The sequence below is a fragment of the Oryzias melastigma genome, linkage group LG13 (assembly GCF_002922805.2).
Source record: "Oryzias melastigma strain HK-1 linkage group LG13, ASM292280v2, whole genome shotgun sequence".
NCBI lineage: Eukaryota > Metazoa > Chordata > Actinopteri > Beloniformes > Adrianichthyidae > Oryzias > Oryzias melastigma.
The window spans coordinates 7,952,637-7,971,990 of NC_050524.1; the positions used below are offsets into that span (position 1 = coordinate 7,952,637).

At 38.2% G+C, this 19,354-nt stretch overlaps 1 protein-coding gene across 2 annotated transcripts in view; it reads right to left on the bottom strand.

Annotated features, from left to right (window-relative positions):
* mtus2b (microtubule associated tumor suppressor candidate 2b) overlaps positions 1-19,354 on the bottom strand; it is a 30,072-nt gene that overhangs the window by 6,520 nt on the left and 4,198 nt on the right. For both annotated transcript variants that reach the window (XM_024276752.2, XM_024276748.2), the window contains exons 2-7: positions 14,577-16,433; positions 14,260-14,452; positions 13,811-14,005; positions 8,814-8,960; positions 7,494-7,592; positions 5,941-6,134 (exon numbers count right to left, since the gene is read on the bottom strand). In XM_024276752.2, the coding sequence (XP_024132520.1) occupies positions 5,941-6,134; positions 7,494-7,592; positions 8,814-8,960; positions 13,811-14,005; positions 14,260-14,452; positions 14,577-16,247 (2,499 nt within the window). In that variant the 5' untranslated portion in view covers positions 16,248-16,433. The remainder of the gene's footprint in view (positions 1-5,940; positions 6,135-7,493; positions 7,593-8,813; positions 8,961-13,810; positions 14,006-14,259; positions 14,453-14,576; positions 16,434-19,354) is intronic.

The window sequence follows — 19,354 nt, forward strand, 5'->3', positions numbered from 1 at the left end:
AAAGAAAGCAAGCAAGCAGGAGGGCTTCAATAAAAAACTTAATAATGTACCAACAGTAATCAAACTTCTTTAGAAAGAATATCTTCACCAGTCACACAACACAGCATTTGTGGATCATTTGTTCCCACATCAAACTTGTACAAAATGTAAAGTGTATTATTTTATATCTTGAAAAAGTTGTTATTTTTCTTTTTTGGAGGTAAAGAGATGAGACATTAATAGTGAATATGAGGTAATTGTATTCAGGAATTTTAACTTTTAAGTCAGATTATTTGTCTTGGACAGAATTTTCAGACAATAACTGAACGTTGTGGCTTTGAAATAACTTAAAAAAAAAATCTAAACCACTTAAATAAAAAAAGTAAAAAAATAAAAAAAAGAATTGTAGGCTGTTGTTCTGCTGTGATCAAAGTATTGGTATACTGTACCACTCATGTTACAGAGGAGAGAGGCTGCAGCCCCTTGAGTAAAGCAAAGAAATCTGATCTGGAAAATTAATTAAGTTTTGTTGCCATCTAGTGGTTGTTGTTGGAATGTCTAATCACCTCACAAGACAAACTATGTTGACCTGCGACAGGCCGGCGACCTGTCCAGGGTGTACCCCACCTCTGTGACTCCAGCAGGTTAAGAAAATGGACGGATGGACAGACTGCATTGTGTAAAAAATATAAAAACACAGAATAATTTATAAAGACGTTCTTTTGCTTTCTCCTGAATTTAATAGTGAAGTGAATGGCATCATGGGAGATCGCAGGGGTCATTGTGTCCAGCAGTTGCATCATCCAGCCCTGCAGGGCGAAACCATCTTTGTCCTGCATCATAACTTTGCCCGAAACACAAAAGGCAGTAGCAAAGAAACAAAGAACTGGCCATTTTTGTTGCTAAACCTGAATTTTTTAGCGTAGCTTGTCTGTAAACTAAAAAGAGAAGAAATTCTATCAAGAAAAAGAAACCAGACAAATCATAAGTGAATGAAGAGTATCTTTATTCTAAACTCAGGAGGATTCTACAACTCACTTTGATTTTGTTGGTCATCAAAACAACCAAAAAAAGGAGAAATAAACCTCAATTAAGTTTTATTAATAACACAAAAAGCAACATTCAAGAAAGAGTTTTGTTGAAAAGTGAAGATCATTTGAACTTTGACAAACTATGACTGTTGCTCAGACACCTTTGTAACTTTGGAGAGAAAAACGTTCGGATTTAATCATCTTTTGTTCTTTTTAAACCGTTTCCAGTGCTCTTTTGATTATGATTATGCTTTTTTTAGCCCAAATGTAAAAAATGAGCAGCAGTAGTTCATTAGAAATTTGTCTCTGAGTTGTGGCCATGACTGTTGGTGTTGAGTAAGCCTCCACTGATATCCCATCATCCCTTTGTTTATGAGCTCACCCGCTGACTCACAAGCCCCTCACAACCCCAAGCTAACATTACAGGTGCAACAAAATATTGAGCAATATTGGAGTTAAACAGTCGTACAGTTCTGAGTCACATACCAGCTCAGACGAGAAAAACAAAGACGTTAATGGATCTATTTGTCTGCAAGCGGATGCATTTGAATGGAGCAGAGCAGCGAGCTTGTACATAACACTTACAAGCTTTATGAAACAGCATTTCTGCATCTGCTCCTAATTTACAATAATTAAAATAAAGAAATCCTCAGAAATGTAATTTTGAGCTAAATTTTCTTTGTCTTCCTTGATCACGAAAATGTCAAAACAACATGTTAAAAACCCTAAAAACACCGTTTTCATTGGAGTGTCTTTAAGAAAAGCAAATCTCGTATTTTCTATGCAAAAGCCAGGCTAAATTACAGTAAGAGTCTGCCTTTCTGTGCACCAAACTACATACAGAACATCTCAGCTTCATTCCAAAGATGGCAATTAAGGTCAATCTAGGAGGAGCCAACGATGTTATGAGAATGAGCCACAAAGAAAATTGGAAATCAGGTCAGATGAAAAATTGCAAGACAATGAGTGTCACGACTTTAAGAGATGTCCTCTGAGGCATGCAGACACAGGAGGAGACTGCATTGACCTTAGGAGGGATGAAATACAGTCAGCATCATTTCATTAGTGAAGCCCCGCCCCCTTCACCCTCTCATTTGGCTGCCCTCTATTTGTAGATTGTAAGGAAGGAAAGAGACATAAAATCCAGTTTTCCTTTTTTAAAATGCTCCTCCTGCCATAACAACATAAAATAATATATTTTATCTTATTTGAATCAGTTTTAAATAAGCAATAAATATTAATATGTTAGAAATCAGAGAGAGTGTAAACATAAAATAAAATGTATAACTACAAATAATCCGTTTTTAACACACTAATTGTGGCATATTACAGTGTTATGCACAAAGAAATGCATCTTTTAAGGTAAATTAAGCTAATTCCACATTATTTACCTTTCTAAAATCCACAAACATGCAGCAGGTTTCGCCCTAATGGACTATAAAGTACGTTTGCTGCTTTGCTGTTCATTTGTTTGGCCCTCCACTCATGAAATAACTTGAAATAAGCTGTATTGATACTTAAGATATTACAAAATAGTTTCTTTCTTTCTTTTTAGGAAAAAAAGGGTAACAAAAATGGGGTAAAAAAGTGCATTTATCCCTTTTTTGACATGATACAGAGAAAAATCCCAGCAGTGACAGCGGTCAGAGATTTCCCTGCAAACAGCCAGCTTTGACTCAGCACAATCCTGCCCAGCTTTGAGCCGTCTGCCAGCTCTGTCGCTAGGTAACAAGTGAATATGAGGAGCACAGCGACCACACAAGGTACCCCCCTGCACCAAACACACATGCGCACACCAGCAAACACACAAAGCAGCAGTCCTGTGTGCTGAAAGCAGCTCCTGCCTTTTACCGTTCGGTCCAGACAGCACGACGGGAGGAAAGGCAGCCTGCAGCAGCAGTGGTCCATACTAAGCTAGCGGACCGCAGCATCCCTGAGCCTGCAGAGGAAGGCAGCCGGGCTAATGCAAGCACACAGGGAAAAAACGGGGGGGAGGGAGGGAACCCAGATGGGGAAGGAGAGGGGAGGAGAGATGGGGAGACCAGAGCCTCACCTCGTTTCCGAAACGATGAGCATCAGTTTTTCCTGGAAACAAAGGCGGCCAGCCTCAGCCCAGCTGTGCCTGCCCTGCCCACAAGCCCCCAGTCAGCACAGCCCAGATCACATTTGTGCGCATGCCAGGGAGCAACACGCACTCACACACACTCACATGCACATGCTTGAAAAAAACAGAACACTGGGAACGACATCATCAATATCTGTTCTGTAGCACAGCCTCTTAAAAAAATACAGAATTGTATTTCTAACTGGATAAAAGGACAAAAATTGAAGCTTTTGTGAGATAAATAAAGTTTTATTCTATCCTGTTCAACCGTTTGACCCATTTTCAATGTGAAAATGAGTCAATTTTGACCTAAACACAATTTAAGGGTTAAATTGTTTCTTTGAAAAAAGAAAAAAAAAACTAGAGTTGCAGTAGAATTTAAGGACTTCATTAAATATTCTAGCAAATTATAATTTAATGCTGGTGTTTGTCATATTCAGCTCATAACAGAGAGCTGGTTAGAATTTATTGATTGAATAATCCTCAAATACAAAATAACTATAATTTTCCAAAAACTATTTTTTCCAAATACTATTTTTTAATGTTACAACAAGAAATATTGACATTGTCATTGTATAACTAATATTTTTTCAGCTGTAGCTCTTAGTTAGTCGACATGGGTGGGACCGGAAAAATGAATTCCTAGCAGAAGATCAATAATTAGGTGTAAATGAATTCTAAATTGTAAAGACAGAAAAAACAGTTAATCTGGGAAATGAAAAGAAAATTCAATTAGTTGAGAAGGTTTGTTTATTTTTATATAAAGGGTTGGCAAAAAGGTTTGTATCTAACGAAAGTGGACATTATATTTCATTGATAAAAAGATCCAACAACGAAAAAAAGCATCAATAAATAAGATAAATTCTGATCAACATCAATACACTAAAAAAAAACTTTTTTTTTTTAATCAGATGAACTGCATCTCTTATCATTACTATGATTGTTCTGACAAAACATGCTGTAAATCCAGAGATTTAAAGAGGGAAGGATCATTTTCAGTTTGTCTCGGGGTATTATGATAATCTAGAGTAGAGTTTACTACACGGAACAGTCAAACTTCGTGAAAAAAATGCCAGGATTTTTTTTTTCTTTTTTTGCCAAATAAATCTGACAGATAAACTGCGCCTAATAAAAGTTAAAATGAACATTTTAAACATAATAAAAGCCCATATAACCCCAGAAGCAGCAGTTCCATGCTTTCAGCAGCCCAGATGTTTCATCTTCACACTCAAGTAAAATCTCTATAAAATTATGATCTTTTATTGCTTTTTTAAATAATTATTTTCATTATTTAGCTTATTTCTGTATTGTTGTTTAAAAGTGTTGAGTAGTTTATTTTTTATGTTGTGGATTTTCTGCCCTACTTTACTGGCTCTTCAGAGTTCACACAGCTGGGAAAGCTTTTTATCTTTATCAATTAACTTTCATGTTACTTTTATTACATCAAAAGACGGTGGCTTAAAATAGATCAATTTCCATTAAACATTTTTCGAATCTCACAAGTCTGAATGAATAACGTCCATTCTGGGTTTAATCAGAGGAATATTGCAAAAAATATTTGTCTGCAACTTTGAACTGCATGAATAGTCAGATAGAAGTTTATTGTATGTTAAATCATAAATAGTTACTTTATAATACAGTTGATAATATTAACCAGTTAGAGAAATTAACCTTATAATTTCAATTTTATTCTCATGTGTTCTATCTGATTGAGCTGCAACTGTTAAATTCAGATTTTTTATTTTTTTAGTGTGAGGGAGTTCACTGCAAAAACTGAATCTTTTAATCTTAAAAAAGTAAAAATACATTTATTTTATCATGAAAAAATAACTTATTTTCTGTCTTGCAAGACAAAAATCAGCAAGATTTTTTTAAAGGCAAAATAAAATTAATTTGTGAAAACATGACTTAATGGTTACAATTTTTTTGCTCAGAAAAAATAAAAGTCTGCCAAGTTTTGAGTTATTTTTACAGAGCCTGTTTTTGCAGTGTTTTGGCTAAAATCCTGTTTACTGTATCAAAAGTTACCCTTTAAGTCAAAGAAAAATTGTCATTGCAGGTCAGTTGATAAGTTCAATAAATCTGAGACAATTTCTGAGAGGGAAAACTAAATTGTGAGTGAATGGAGACAAAAAGTGTTGGAGCTCACAGACTCTAAAGCTCTTATTCGCACAATAAGAAAGGATTTGTGCACGTTAATTTAACCATACAATATCTTTACACTTTGATGGTCAATTCTTGAGTTTAATTTGAACACATTTACTTTCTATAACTACAGTTTTTCATACCTATTTAAACATTTTCGTGATCTATTCTTGCAGTACTTATGTCCAGAAATTGCTATAAGTCATTGGACAGTTGGAATAAGTCCTGTAGTAGCATCAAAAATAAACTGCATTTAAAATATTGGGAAAGTTAGGCTGTTGCTGTTCCAATTAGCACCAAAATGAGAAACTCTTGGACTTATTCCCTAAATTAGGGGTGTGAAACTCCAGGCTTTCAGGGCTGGAGGTCCACTCTCATTTACTGCTGCTGGTTACCTGAATCAATGTGTTTATCCAGTAAGGAGGTTCAAACATGTAGGTCACCAACATCCCTGCTATAAATCAACAAAACTGTTTCCCACAAAATCCAGAAAGAACAATAATCCATCCATGAATCTCTTTTGGAGTCCAAGTCAGTCCAAGTCTGTTGCACGGCCACACAATCACTGTTGGACTGTGGGAGGAAGTCGGACACGCAAACTCCACACAGAAATCCAGCTGGGATTTGAACCTTCTCACTACACCACCGTGCATCCCACAAAAATAATAATTTCCGTCTTACCTTGTGACAAAAATGCTGCGTGGTGATGCTGAAAACATCGAGACACAGGGAGGCCTTCTTCAGCTGAGCCTGGAGACTCTGCAGCTGCAGGGCTTGCTGGTCGCAGCGCTCCTGCAGCTGCTGGATCAGAGCCCGGTCCAGCTGCTGGGCCCGTACGGTCCGAACCGCCCCAGAGACCGCCGTCTGCCCTCGAGCTACACGTGCAAAGAAGAGCATCAACACGAAGCAACTGTTGCATCATTGATTCAATCCAGAGTTACGAATTTAGTAGTAAAATAGATGAGTAAAAACAAAACGAAAGACAAAGAATCATAAAAATTTGTGGAACCGAACAACATTTTTATGGAGTATATATACTTTTAAAAAGTAAAATGTTCTTTCAAATATAAAAACAACACTGCTTTATTGAGGAAAATGAGCTCCCAGAAGACAAATGATCACTCATCTCTGTTATTTGTTGTCTGACAAAGATTTATCCTTGAATTATCTTCTTAATGACCAATTGTTTTAACTGGCAGGGATTTATCCTTCTATAAGTGATAAATCATCTGCTCCCCACCACAGTGTAATCTCACAGATAGAACATTTACCCTTTCCATAAAAATCATATACACAGAGAAGTTGCTTCTTTAAGGACTGAAAAAGAGTTGAGCTGGTAAGGCAAAATTGAAAATAAAAAAAGTCTAAATCAGATATTGAGGCATCTTACTACTGAGTAGGAAAAGAGTTCACAAAAATTACTTGTATTTCATAAATAATTAGTTCTTTATTTTGCCAAAGATAATATGATCATATATATGGATATAGTTTACTCTGAAAGGCTTAAGAAAAGTTCCCCATTAATAAAATCATAATTTTAATTTTTCATGAATATGGTCATTATATGACCATAATATGCTGTAAAAATGACAAACATTTTTATTTTACAGTGCTGACTGTTCAGTTTCGTTAAATGCGCCCATAGACCAAAATATGTTTTTTTTTTTTTTAAATAAAAAGCTACAGAGTCACAATGGAGGGGTGACAAAGTCTCATTTCTTGAGCCTCAGGTTCTAGACCTCCTGCTTTAGTGTATTTTATGCACCGTTATAGCGTATAATATTGTAATTTTCAACTGTTATGAGTGTAATTATCCCCTAACTATGGACACAATCTTAAAAAAGAAAAAAACAAAAATTTGAACTAGCATTGGTCGGTCTGCTGCATGAAGATATTTGTGACTGTTAGTCTGTCCTCTTATTCTGTCTGTAAAATCACTGACTCAAAGTGCTGGGCTCTAAGGCTGCAGGATGCCTGCTGAGGGAGCCCCTTTGTAGCATAAGTGCTGCTGTAGCTTGTTGCTATGGTAACGTGGGCCTGCCCTGAGCAAAGTCTGTGAACAGGGTGCAGAGAAAGCGTAAGAGTCTGAAAGAAGATGATGGTTATTTTTAAAGCCACAAAAGCAGCCAGTGGAGTTGAAATACTCAAATGCACTCCTTCTTTATCCTCCAGGAGGGAAAGTACTCGACATGAGCCGAGTACTGCGTTCACCCGGCCGGTGTGATGCTACTCACCAGGAGACTGCAGCTTCGGAGAAACAACCGCGAATCTTTTTGGTGAAGATTTTGGTGATGCTGCACTCTCTGTGTCTTTCTGGAACTCTTTCCTTGAAGCTGTGAAGATGAACCCACAAAATTGAGTTTATTTTAAATATAGATAAAATTAAAAGTATTTCTTACACAAATATGTTTTGCATCATATTTTATACAAAACTGCCAGTTTTTAAGTGTATTAATGTTGTACCCCAACATGCATTTTTGAGAATTAGGTTGTAAAAAAATATAAATAAAAAAAGAGATAGTAACAACCCTGAGCAAAAAGTAGTAAATCTGTAGTTTATTGTATTAAGTATTGGAGTATAAGCAAATGTACTCTAGACTCCATATGTGTAGTGTTGGAAGTATATGAACTGAATACTTCTTTAGACTAAATTAGAACATTTTGAGTTTCCAACATAGATTGTACACTACCTGGTACACCTGTCTAATCTGACAAGTCTGATCAGCCAATCACAGGGCAGCAACTCAATTCATTTAGGCATGTAGACATGGTCAAGATGATCTGCTGGAGTTCAAACTGAGCATCAGAATGGGGAAGAAACGGGACTGAAGTGACTTTGATGATGAGATTTTCATTCACAACCATCTCTATGGTTTTTAGAGAATGGTCAGAAAAAGAGAAAATATTCAGTTCTGTGGGCAGAAATGTCTTTTTGATGCCAGAGTTCAGGGGAGAATGACCAGACTGGTTCCAGCTGATGGAAAGACAACAGTAAGTCAAGTAACCATTAGCTTTTAGCCATTAGCTTTTTTAATACAGTTACAAATTGTGTATATATATTTATGCTGCAATATTTCCTTTTCTTCTCTTAATTAATTATGTTTTTATTTATTGATGTAGCCACCATCATCCCCAAGATAAACTCCTCTTATGTGTAAAATCGTACTTGGCAATGAAGTTGCTTCTGATTCTCTTAGTATAGACGAGATATACTTGTAGTACACTTAAATAGGGTGCTGAGGGACGCTCTTCTATAGCAGCTGCATCAAGATAACATTGTGGTTCAAAAGCAGTGCTGCCACTTGGTGGCGTGGAAGCTCCGTCTGCAGCAGAGAGAATCATAACAGACACCTCACAAAGCAGAAGTGTACTTTGTCCCACGGTAACACGGATTATGTTCAAATCAAAGCAAACTTTAAGAAATTTGGTGCAGAATTCATCTGCTTTCCATGGATCATGTGATTCCAAGACAAAATGACCTCTGATGGGAATTCTCCCATGCTCCTGTAACTGAACACCGGATGCTCTTTCATCTGTGTATTGAGGTGTCGTACCGAACGGGGAGGAGGGCTGCGTGGGCAGACTGCGGCGCTGCATGCTGGGAGCGTTGGGAGGCTGAGGTCTGCTGGTAGCGATGGCCGCCTTGCTTTGAGGAGCTGCAGCTTTCTGCGGAGGTGCGCCATCGCCTCCACAGCTGGGAACTGTGGAGTACGAGGGAAGAGAGAGCGTCCTAAAAATACACGATATTTCTGCTGACACGTTACTCAGATAGGAGGTACTTGAACCCAAACGAGGGGCTCAGCATCCAGCCAAGAGCACTTTGGAATCCAGAGACCTTTCACACACTTTTTATCTATTTATAGACCAGACTCCAGTCTATCTTTGACTAATCGTCATGCTTTAAACATGTGCTTTTCTCACACAAACTGTTATACATTTATGTATTTAATTGACTATACAGAAAGCTGTTTTTTTGTGAACATTTCAACCCATTTTGGTTCTGTTGTTCCCTCTAAAAAAAATCAACTCGGTAACAATGAAAAAATCTTAAAAATAAGACAAAAACGAATTAATTTGGTGTGATTTTCCACTCCTTTTTTCCTCAAGCTCTACTAGACTTTAGTTAATAATCACGAATCAAATGTGACTTTTTTTCTTTTTATTAATCCATTTCTTAATTTCTGTAATGAGTTTGATAAATCTGTAGGATTTTGTCGATATTTAACCAAAATCAATCAATTTATCAATTAAACTATTAGTTTTACCCTTCGAAGTAAAAGCATTTATGGAGCAAAGGGAAAACTGAGAAACCAGGCGGCTCAAATATCCCCTCATAAAATATTCATCTCAACAGACGATGGATGTGCTGACAGATGCAGCAATTAACCTGAAGGTAATGTAATACTGCCAAAAGATTTAGGTCCACACTCTGGATCAGAACTGTTGGTGTCATCAGAATGGCTAAAAATGCTGCAAGAGAAACAAGATCTTAATCTACTGCTGCAAATTCAGGGAAAAGGAGAATATTTTCATTTGGAAATCCACAAAGCCAATGCGACACCTCCAGAGGGATCATGGGGACTTTTTTCACTGCAGCAGTGAGTTCACCACAGATATTCAGCATATTATTTTAACAGGGCTGGAGCAGCCAGGAGGAGCGGCTGACGCAGACGGCTGCAGGCTGACTCAGGGATAATAATCCCTGTTTTTTTAAGCATGCATGAATGCACAAATCCACAACCCTGTGATCAACATCCTGTGATCAACAGCAAGGCAGAGAGGAGCAGATCACTGAGGGTGACTTATAGGACAAACAGGAAATGACTTAACCCTGGAGAACCCAAGAACTGTTTTCTTATGGGTTTTTGTTTGATCAATTTAGGTAACAGAATAACACCAGACATAAGATAACATAAAATAATTAACAAACATTAATAATGAAATAAAATTATTAGCAAATATTAATAATAAAAAATACTACCAAAAATAATTAACAAAATAAAAATAATTAACAAATGCTATTAATGAAATGAAATACAATTATTAACAAATATTAATAATAAAATACAATTTAATTAAATAAAAATTTTAACACATATTATTAATGAAATAAAATTAAATAATGAACAAATATTATTAGTAACATTAAATTAAATTATTAACAAATATCTTTAATGACATAAAATAAAAATAATTAAGAGATATTATTAGTAAAATTAAATTAAATTATTAACACATTTCTTTAGTAAAATAAAAATAATTAACAAATATTATTAGTAAAATTAAATTAAATTACTACGAAATAGCTTTAATGACAAAATAAAAATAAATAACAAATATTAGTAAAATTTTATTAATTTATTAAGAAATATCTTTGATGAAATAAATTAAAAATATTTAACAAATAACAATAATCAAATAAAATAAACAGCCAATGTGATCTGGTAGTTGTCCAGGGCTAAAAAAAGTCAGTTTGATTTAAAAAAAAAAATACAAATAAATAAGGATGAATTTTGTCTATTTGTTTTAAAATCATGTTTTTTAGACATTCAATATATTGCGGGAGTTTTCTTTTTAACTTATCTTTACTCCACACCTTTACAAGATTATTCTAAAATCAGTTGGTAATTTTTTTGTCTTTTCTTACAGTCCTGTCAAATATTCATGTGTAAACATCCTCCTCAATGATTCATCTTAATGTCAAAACAATATTCTACCATAAATGCATCTATTTTCTGTCCATCGGAACCAAACTGACAATAAAAACAAAGCTGCTTTATTAATAAAGCTTTGAGGCAAGGCTGGACGTGATGCTCGACACATTTTATGAGATCCCCCTTAAAGAGAACTACCACCATTATAAAAACAAGTTTATGGATTTTGAGGAGATCATAAAAATACTAATAAAAATCACAGAGAAGTGTTTGGTTTATGTTAGTCTTTATGGGAGTAAAACTATTAAAATAAAAGATGTTATTAAGCTGTGTGTGGAATTCCATTATGATTTTTTTTTATTATTACTATAACTTTTTACTTGAAAAGGTACAAGAATGTAAACACAGAAACATTAATGTTATTTCGAAAGCCTTTTTCCGTCTTTTTTTTTTATTCAAATTTTAAGCATATAAACTGGATTAGTTACAGTTATATAATTTCTTAGTAATAATAATAAAACAAAGTTTAAAAATATTATGTAAGTGGACACAAATATCCATTATTCTAAAAGACTCATGTAAAACCTGAATGACAGGATTATATAAATATGACATATTTAGCCAAAATAGAACTTGATTTTTTTTAGTGTCATTGCATTGCATCAAACCAGTTCTCTCAACTGTTTTTTTTTATACTTTCGTGTCATAGTTTTTAAAATTACCTTAAATGTTTGCAGCCACAACCATACATTTCCATTTTAGTCTGAATTTCTTATTATGAAGAAAAACTATGTTTGTCTTGCAGGTGTTTATTGCAATAAAAGATCTTCAGTGTTTATCAGATGGGTGAAAGTGTGATCTAATGGCCCTCGCTGGCCTCTGAAATCAGCATAATGCAGCGACGGAAGGATAGGACGTAACAGAAACCTCATCACAGCACAAACATTAACAGTTCTTTGCAGCTCCTGGTTACCAGCCACAAATAAAGCAAATGTCCGGCGTAATTACATTTTCACTAATTGATTTTCCTTGACAAACCACATGTTTATGCAGTCTGAAATGTACATGTTGTTCCCTCATTTCCTTACCGTAATTTATTTGTATTTGCTCAACAGTAAGAACATCAAAAAATGTCAACTTCAACTAACTTTACAATAGTAAATATTATAAAAAAAGAACAGATTTAACTAAAATTATTTTTTGCACATGCTAAATTTTTCCCCCTTGTCGCCCTGGAGGCTCACAGCAGCTCAGCCCCATGAACTCAGTGTGAAACCAAACCAGCTCTACATGCCACCAGCTTCCTGATGTTCATCACAGCATCCTCTTCTGTGAGGAAGAGTCTCTACCGAAGCCCAATCCTGTTGAATGTGGATACGCACACGACTGCTCCTACAAGGAGCTAAAGCATCTGAGCCAACGGCCTGCAGGGAAATTCCGATTCTCAGACTGCCAGTTATGAATATAACGTCTGGGTTACTCCCAAAACATTTGAGCATCTGGTTCAGACGGTTGGTAGAGCTCCATTTGGGCTTTCATGTTAGACTACGGTTGCAAATCCCAGAATGCAACTTTTTCAGCAAATTCGGCAGGAGGCCACAAGGCGACATTTGTGTATCAAAAACATTAGGAACACAAAAACTGATGGGAGTTCCGCTTGTCTACACGTAATACTTGCAGCAAAGATGCACATTGCGGCATGTTTTAAGTGCGTCCATGCCCAAATGTTGTCAAAGTTAATTTAAAGTTAAAGTCTCATTATTAGCACTCCACATTTGACTCATCCCCCGGGGAAGCGGTGAGCTGCAGACTCAGACGTTTGATGGTTTAACCCTAACCGTAATCCTAACCTGAACCCCTTACTCTAGGCTCGTGTGGCCAAAAAAAAAGTTTAGATTAAGAAAATTACATGCAAATAGACATACTTTCTAACTTTGTTCAAAGACTAGAAACTTCCAGAACAAGAGAAAGTACAAGCAGAGACTGTAGTTTTGTCAAACATCTTTTCCTCAGAGAAAGGGGCAAATCTGTGGAAAAGACTCCCCACTAATATAAAATATTTAACAAAAACTGTCCACATTTAAAAAAAACAAACTAAACATCGTCAGCAGTGCACCCACATTGCATAACTATTCTGTGTTCATGTGAAACACGTAAATCTTTTAATTATCCATTTATCTTTTTCACTGGTACTCTTGGTATTTTCACTGTTCCTCTATAATTTCTGTTAAAGCTCCTCTAGGGACAGGAGTTGTAATTTAGCCATGGCTATACACAAAAGGCATCAGATTGTTTTAACTTGCTTTTTTTGTATTTCTCCCTATTAAAAAATATTTTAAAAAAAGAAAAAGTTTTATGCTTTCTCTTAAAGTTGACATCATTTCAAGGTCACACACTGGCAGGCCGGGATGACGTCATCATGAAATCAGCTGGGCGATCGCGACCACAATTGCTGGCCGGCAGCAGCTCTGACTGGATGATGTGTAAATATCTTCAGACGGCGGCCGTCTATATCAAGTGCAACCAGCCGCCAGGTGGGCCAAGGGTCTAAAAAAACTGGGCCATTCTGCACGCTGTCTAGATTCATGACCACACCAACAGAATTAAAAAAAATCAGGCAGCAACATAAAATCTTGAAGATTTTGCCTCCTCATTTTCAGTTGTATTTGTGACCACAGAATCAGATGTATCTGCATCTTAAAATTAAGACTAATAAAAACCTCAAAAAGACTCAAGGTAGTACCCATTTATCATTTTCAAAGGCTTCAATTCGATATCTAGCGACATGAATTCGTGTGAAAATTTTAGAGACTGATGCTGCACCAAAAGACAGACGGTGCAGAAACACATTACAGCCTGAAGAATGTGACGTTTTGGTTTCGCTAAAGCGGACTCACGCTGAGCGCTTCGGCAGGGGTCACCCTGGCTGCTGTCGCTGGAGACGGATGAGATGCTGGAGCTCCGGATGAAGCCAAAAGCAGCCAGTCGGGACACCGGAAGGGCAGAGAAGCCTGGAGGACGAAGGCCGGACTGGCCTGATTTGAGCAGGAGGCTTTTAGGGGTAGTTTCTGGACCAGAGCTTTTCTGCTGTCCTGCCAAAAGAAACACGCATAATGGCAGCAAATTCCTGGATGATGGGAGCTGACAGAAGTTTAATCTGTAAAATTACGGTGAATTTCACTTCAAACTCTTAGGGCCATGGGCCAAACTAATGGCGGGATAAAATATGAAGAAGATAATTTACCAAATCAAAGAAAAGTACTGAAATAAGGTTTCACATGTTGAATATTTGAAATATAGGACTTGAAGAACTCACAAAATTTTTCTATCAGATCATATTTCTCACCTGGTAGATCATGGTTTCCCAGAGGAGGAACCTTGGCGGCCTGAGTAGACTGACACGAGGCGTTAGCTGCCTTTTGACCCATGTGCTGAAGCCGAGTGTTGGCCACAGGTTGCCTGGTCACCGCCCCCAACCCCAGCTGAGGCCTTAAGGTTCTGGGTGAGCGGTGCAAGACTCCACCGTCTTGTGGAACATGCTGACAATGACATGATTCTTTCGCTAAAATCATCGCTGATTTGCATAAATTTGTTGAATAAATTTGTCCCAAAACTTGAGTATGTATATGTATGTTTTGGAGAACAGAGGAGTCATCTTCTTACCTCGTGGAGATATTTCCTGGACATCTCACCGTGAAAGCTTGCGGACTTCCCGCCCGGCCTCATGGGAACGGTGGTGCTCGGCGGTTTGACGCCGCTCACACCAGTGTATCCGGCTTTCTGCATCTCCTGTCGGTATTTGTCAAACAGCAGGTTGGAGGAAGAGAGCACTGGTGTGGATCTTGACTGGGGGAAAGCCTTCGAGTCGTTTTGAGCTGGTTGGTCATGGTGAGAAGGTAGCCTTGTGGAGGGTTCATCCTGCGGCTTTGGTTGCGTACTTTTGCGGACGTACGTGATGATTTTTGGTCGGACGTTTTTGGGTTTCTCGGGTTCGTTGTCTTTCTGCTGACACGTGACAGGTTTGGGGATCCCGCTGCAGCTCACACTCGTCTTTAATGGAGGGGCGGCATTTTTGTGAAGGCAGTCGCTGCGCTCCAAACTCACAGCCCGGCTGCTCTGGACTTTGGCTGGAGAGCCAGACGGTCTTCTCCTGGGAGAACAGGATCCAGTTTTAGGAGAGCCAGGAGCTGCCGGTCTGCTCGGGCTTCCCCACGGCTTCCTCCTCTCCAGGCTTGAAGAGTTGGAGGTGCTGGTTTTCTCAAAGGAGCCCTGTTTTTTTAGGGAGTTGTCAAAGGAAAGCTGCTTTTTCAGTAAAGTATTCTCAAACGAAGGCTGCTTTTTGAAACTCCTGTCAAAGGAACTCTGCTTCTTCAGTGAGTTATCAAATGATCCTTGTTTCTTCAAGGTTTTGCTCTCAGCTGATGACGGAGTGCCCGTTTTGGCTGCTTTGATCAAGTCGGGAGTTTCATCAGCTTGGGTGCTTTTATCCCTTTTACTGTTGCTTTCCTCTTTGGATTCTTTTGCAGAGGATGAAGCGTCAGTACAATCGCCGACTCCTGACACCGAGTTTCCCGTCTCATTCTTGCCTTTGTGCTTGTCGCTTACATCCTTCAGCAAGTTCGTCGCCTCTCCTTGTGATAGGGCATCCTCTGAGTGACAGTTCAAATTCATGTCAAAGTCTCTCTGCTTTTTTGTGCTAAATAGAGATGGATCGGGTCTGAGAGAGCTTTCGGAGACGGTGCCACACGTTTGAGACGCCACGTCCTCTGAGTGAGGACCAGAGGCGGCGTGCCAGGACTCGGTCATCTGTGTAGCCGTGGCGATGCTGGAAATGGAGGACAAGCAAGTGACAAACGCCTCGTTTTCAGAGCTCAAGTCTGTCCGGGACTCCTCTCTGATCTCAGCCAGGCTTGATTTCTGCTGGTGGGTAACATCCACATGTGCATTCTTCTCCTTTTGGCTTGAGGCGTCACCTGCTTGCCGTACTGAGGCTTTGTCCTCCGATAAGGGCTGCTCCAGAAGTTCCTTCCTCTCCGCAAGTCCAACAAAGTCCTCCTCCTCCTCAACCAGGTAAGCCTCCAGCTCCTGGCACTCCAGCATCTCAAACTCAGCCAGCTCGGGGTCGTCACACTGAGAGTCTGTACCCCAAATGATGACTTTATCCCGCTCTGACGTGTCTGCCATCAGCCCCAACAGAGAGTCACCATCTCCTGTTCCTCTACCATCTTCTGCCTGGATCTCGTTGGCGTTTGCATCTCCGGCAGCCGGCATGGCACCCCGCGGGTTGTTATTCTGTAACTCCCCATTGGCAAACGGCTTTCCTCGCTCACACATGGTGGAAATGGATCTGTGTTTACAGCACCCTGAGGGGGGCTTGAAGAAAAAAATCACTCCTGCATGCCGTCAGGTCTGAAAAACCAGCTTATTGATTAAAGGGTGTTTGTGGCACAACAAGGACCTGCTGTCACATGTTTTCCCAGTAGAGTCCCAAACACCTTCATGTAATCTATCCTGGTTGTCCTGGAAAAAAAGCACAGGGAGAAAACAATTAATATTAATAATCTAAAGCATATTTTTTGAGTTTCAACCTGATTTTGAGTCCTAAGTGGAGAATTAAAGCTCCTGTTAAAAAAATCAAATAAAAGTCTGCTAACATAATGCAAACAATTAAATGTGTTTTCTGGGCAATTTAAATGCATGGGCAATAAAAATCTATATATATAAAAAAAACAACAAACAGTAATAGAAGAGATTTTTGAATCTATAAATATGCAGCAAACAAACGCCCAAACTGGGACAAACCCAAGCAGTCATTAGAGATTGACCTATCGGATATGAAGGAGGACATAATTCAACAAAGAGGCTAAAGGACAAGAGGAACACAGGATCATTAGGAAGAAAGAGGGAATCGTGGAAAGTCTTATTTTTCTGTTTACTATCAGCGTCTTAGTCACCACGCTCCTGCTTCTGCTACAGCTGCATCCTCCTGTAAATACATTACAAGTGCTGGAGCATTTACACCCATTCATCATCGGCGGACAGGAGAAGTAGCATCTTGTTGTCGGCTCAGATGAGCCCTTGTGATCAGAGGATAACGGAGAGCAGGTGGCCGTCTGCTTCCTGTCTTCAGGCTGGGATTGTGATGACAAAGCTGGCGGAAGGAGATTGGATTTCTAAAAATCATGTGTGATGTCTTCAGGCAACAACTTTGTCATTTTTATTTGTTTAATGTCTAGGAAAAAAAAGTTGAGATATTGATTAAGTTGACAGGGGTATACTACGGACTAAAGGGACATAGAAGTTTAAAAAAAAGTATTGAAACTAACTGGTATGCAGTAGAAACCAGATGTTCACATTAGTATTGGTTTCTCATGCCCATCAGAAACTATCTGGTGTGAACCAGAAAGTAAAAGTAAAAAACTATTTTACTGTTTTTTCTGGAAACTCTTTGTTGTGCACTAGAAATCTACTGGTGCACACTAGAAACTATCTGGTGTGCATTCAAATCTTACTGGAACACACTAGAAACTATCTGGTGTGCACTAAAATCATACTGGTACACACTAAAAACTATCTGGTGTGCACTAAAATCCTATTGGTACACACTAGAAACTATCTGGTGTGCACTAAAATCTTACTGATACACACTAGAAACTATCTGGTGTGCACTAAAATCTTACTGATACACACTAGAAACTATCTGGTGTGCACTAAAATCATACTGGTACACACTAGAAACTATCTGGTGTGCACTAAAATCATACTGGAACAGACTAGAAACTATCTGGTGTGCACTAAAATCATACTGGAACAGACTAGAAACTATCTGGTGTGCACTAAAATCTTACTGGTACACACTAGAAACTATCTGGTGTGCACTAAAATCTTACTGATACACACTAGAAATATCTGGTGTGCACAAAATCTCAATGGTACTCACTAGAAACTATCTGGTGTGCACTAGCTTACTGGTTAACACTAGAAACTATCTGTTGTGCACCTGAAACTAACTGGTGTGGACCAAAAACACGTGTACCGATTTCTTGTGCGCACTAGAAACCAGTACTTTTTTTTTGTACTTTACCGTCAGAAGTCTATCAGCAGTAAACTGTAACTTCAAAAATATCTAAAAGAACCCCAAAATGTTCAACATTGATATTGTTTTCTCAACACTGAACTGATTTTCTTTAAATATTTGATTCAATGTGCAGCTCAGATTTTACTTTTCAAGGGTGATCTTCACTTTGGCTGGTTTTATTCTAGACTTGCAGTCCTCACAGCTCAGCTCAGAGCTCTGACCTCCAGTGGTTTCCATGGCTGATGCTGAAGATCAGCCTGAATACTCTTATTATATACACTTCATCCAGTTCTGTAACAGATATGTGGAAAGCTTGTGGCTTTTGGAGCTGCGGTGTCGTTTTGACAGGAGGAGCGCCACTGAAACTGCCAAAGAGCTCAAGGGTAAAAACAGCAGAGCAGGTTGTGTGCATGAACATGCCACATTCCACGGCTAATGAAAAGAGTGAGTGTTCTCTTGCTTTATTTTAGGGGAGGGCACAAAATGGTACGATCTGATCAAGCTAGCAAGGATTTATTTAATTAGCACAAAACCCATAATTGGATTTAGACATGTCTCCAGTTTCTTTTATTTGAGACTGTCTATTTCAGGTAAAATTTGATCTCTCTTTTTTATTTTTTTGTTGATTTTATTGACTGTATAAGAGAACTGGACCGAGTGAGTGGGATGTCACCCATAGAGAATAGCTTACTTCCAATTATATTAAGTCAATTTAGTCGCCATTTTTTTGTAATACGAGCATGTTGGAGCCAACAGTAAGCAGTGATTGGGCTATTGTTTCTATGACAACCACCTTTGTCAATCAGGAATAAATCAACCTGCTTTTAGCTCTTCCAGAAATCACAAACCCTGACAAGACACACCCAGACATCACTTTTGAGGTCCCCCGGTTGCTGGAGCCTATCCAAGCTACTACTGGGCAAAAGTGGTGTACACCTTGGACAGATCACAGCCTGTTGTAGGGCCAAGACACACCCCTTTTTGACATTTCCCCAGAACATTTTAGTCAGAAAGATTTCAAACCTGACAGTCGACTGAATCCGTGTGGAGAAAAATGTAGATCAGAATGGCATCACTGCATCTAAACATCAAGTTTCCAACACTTAGGCTTAATGTCTGCAATTAACTGGCTCATCTAGTAACATTAATTAAGCTAGCGCTTCCAATTAATCTCATTTTTTTTTTTTTTTTACTATTAACTACTGCACATATCATCTATGCATATTCGAACAGTCACAGTTTTCTTTCAAAAGAAGAAAACAAGCACAACTGCCAAAAACGAAGTCAGATTTTTGATCGTCCTTTGTTTGCTCTTTAAAAAAGATGCAGAAGGCACAACGACTAAGGTGTCAGTTTGCGGCAA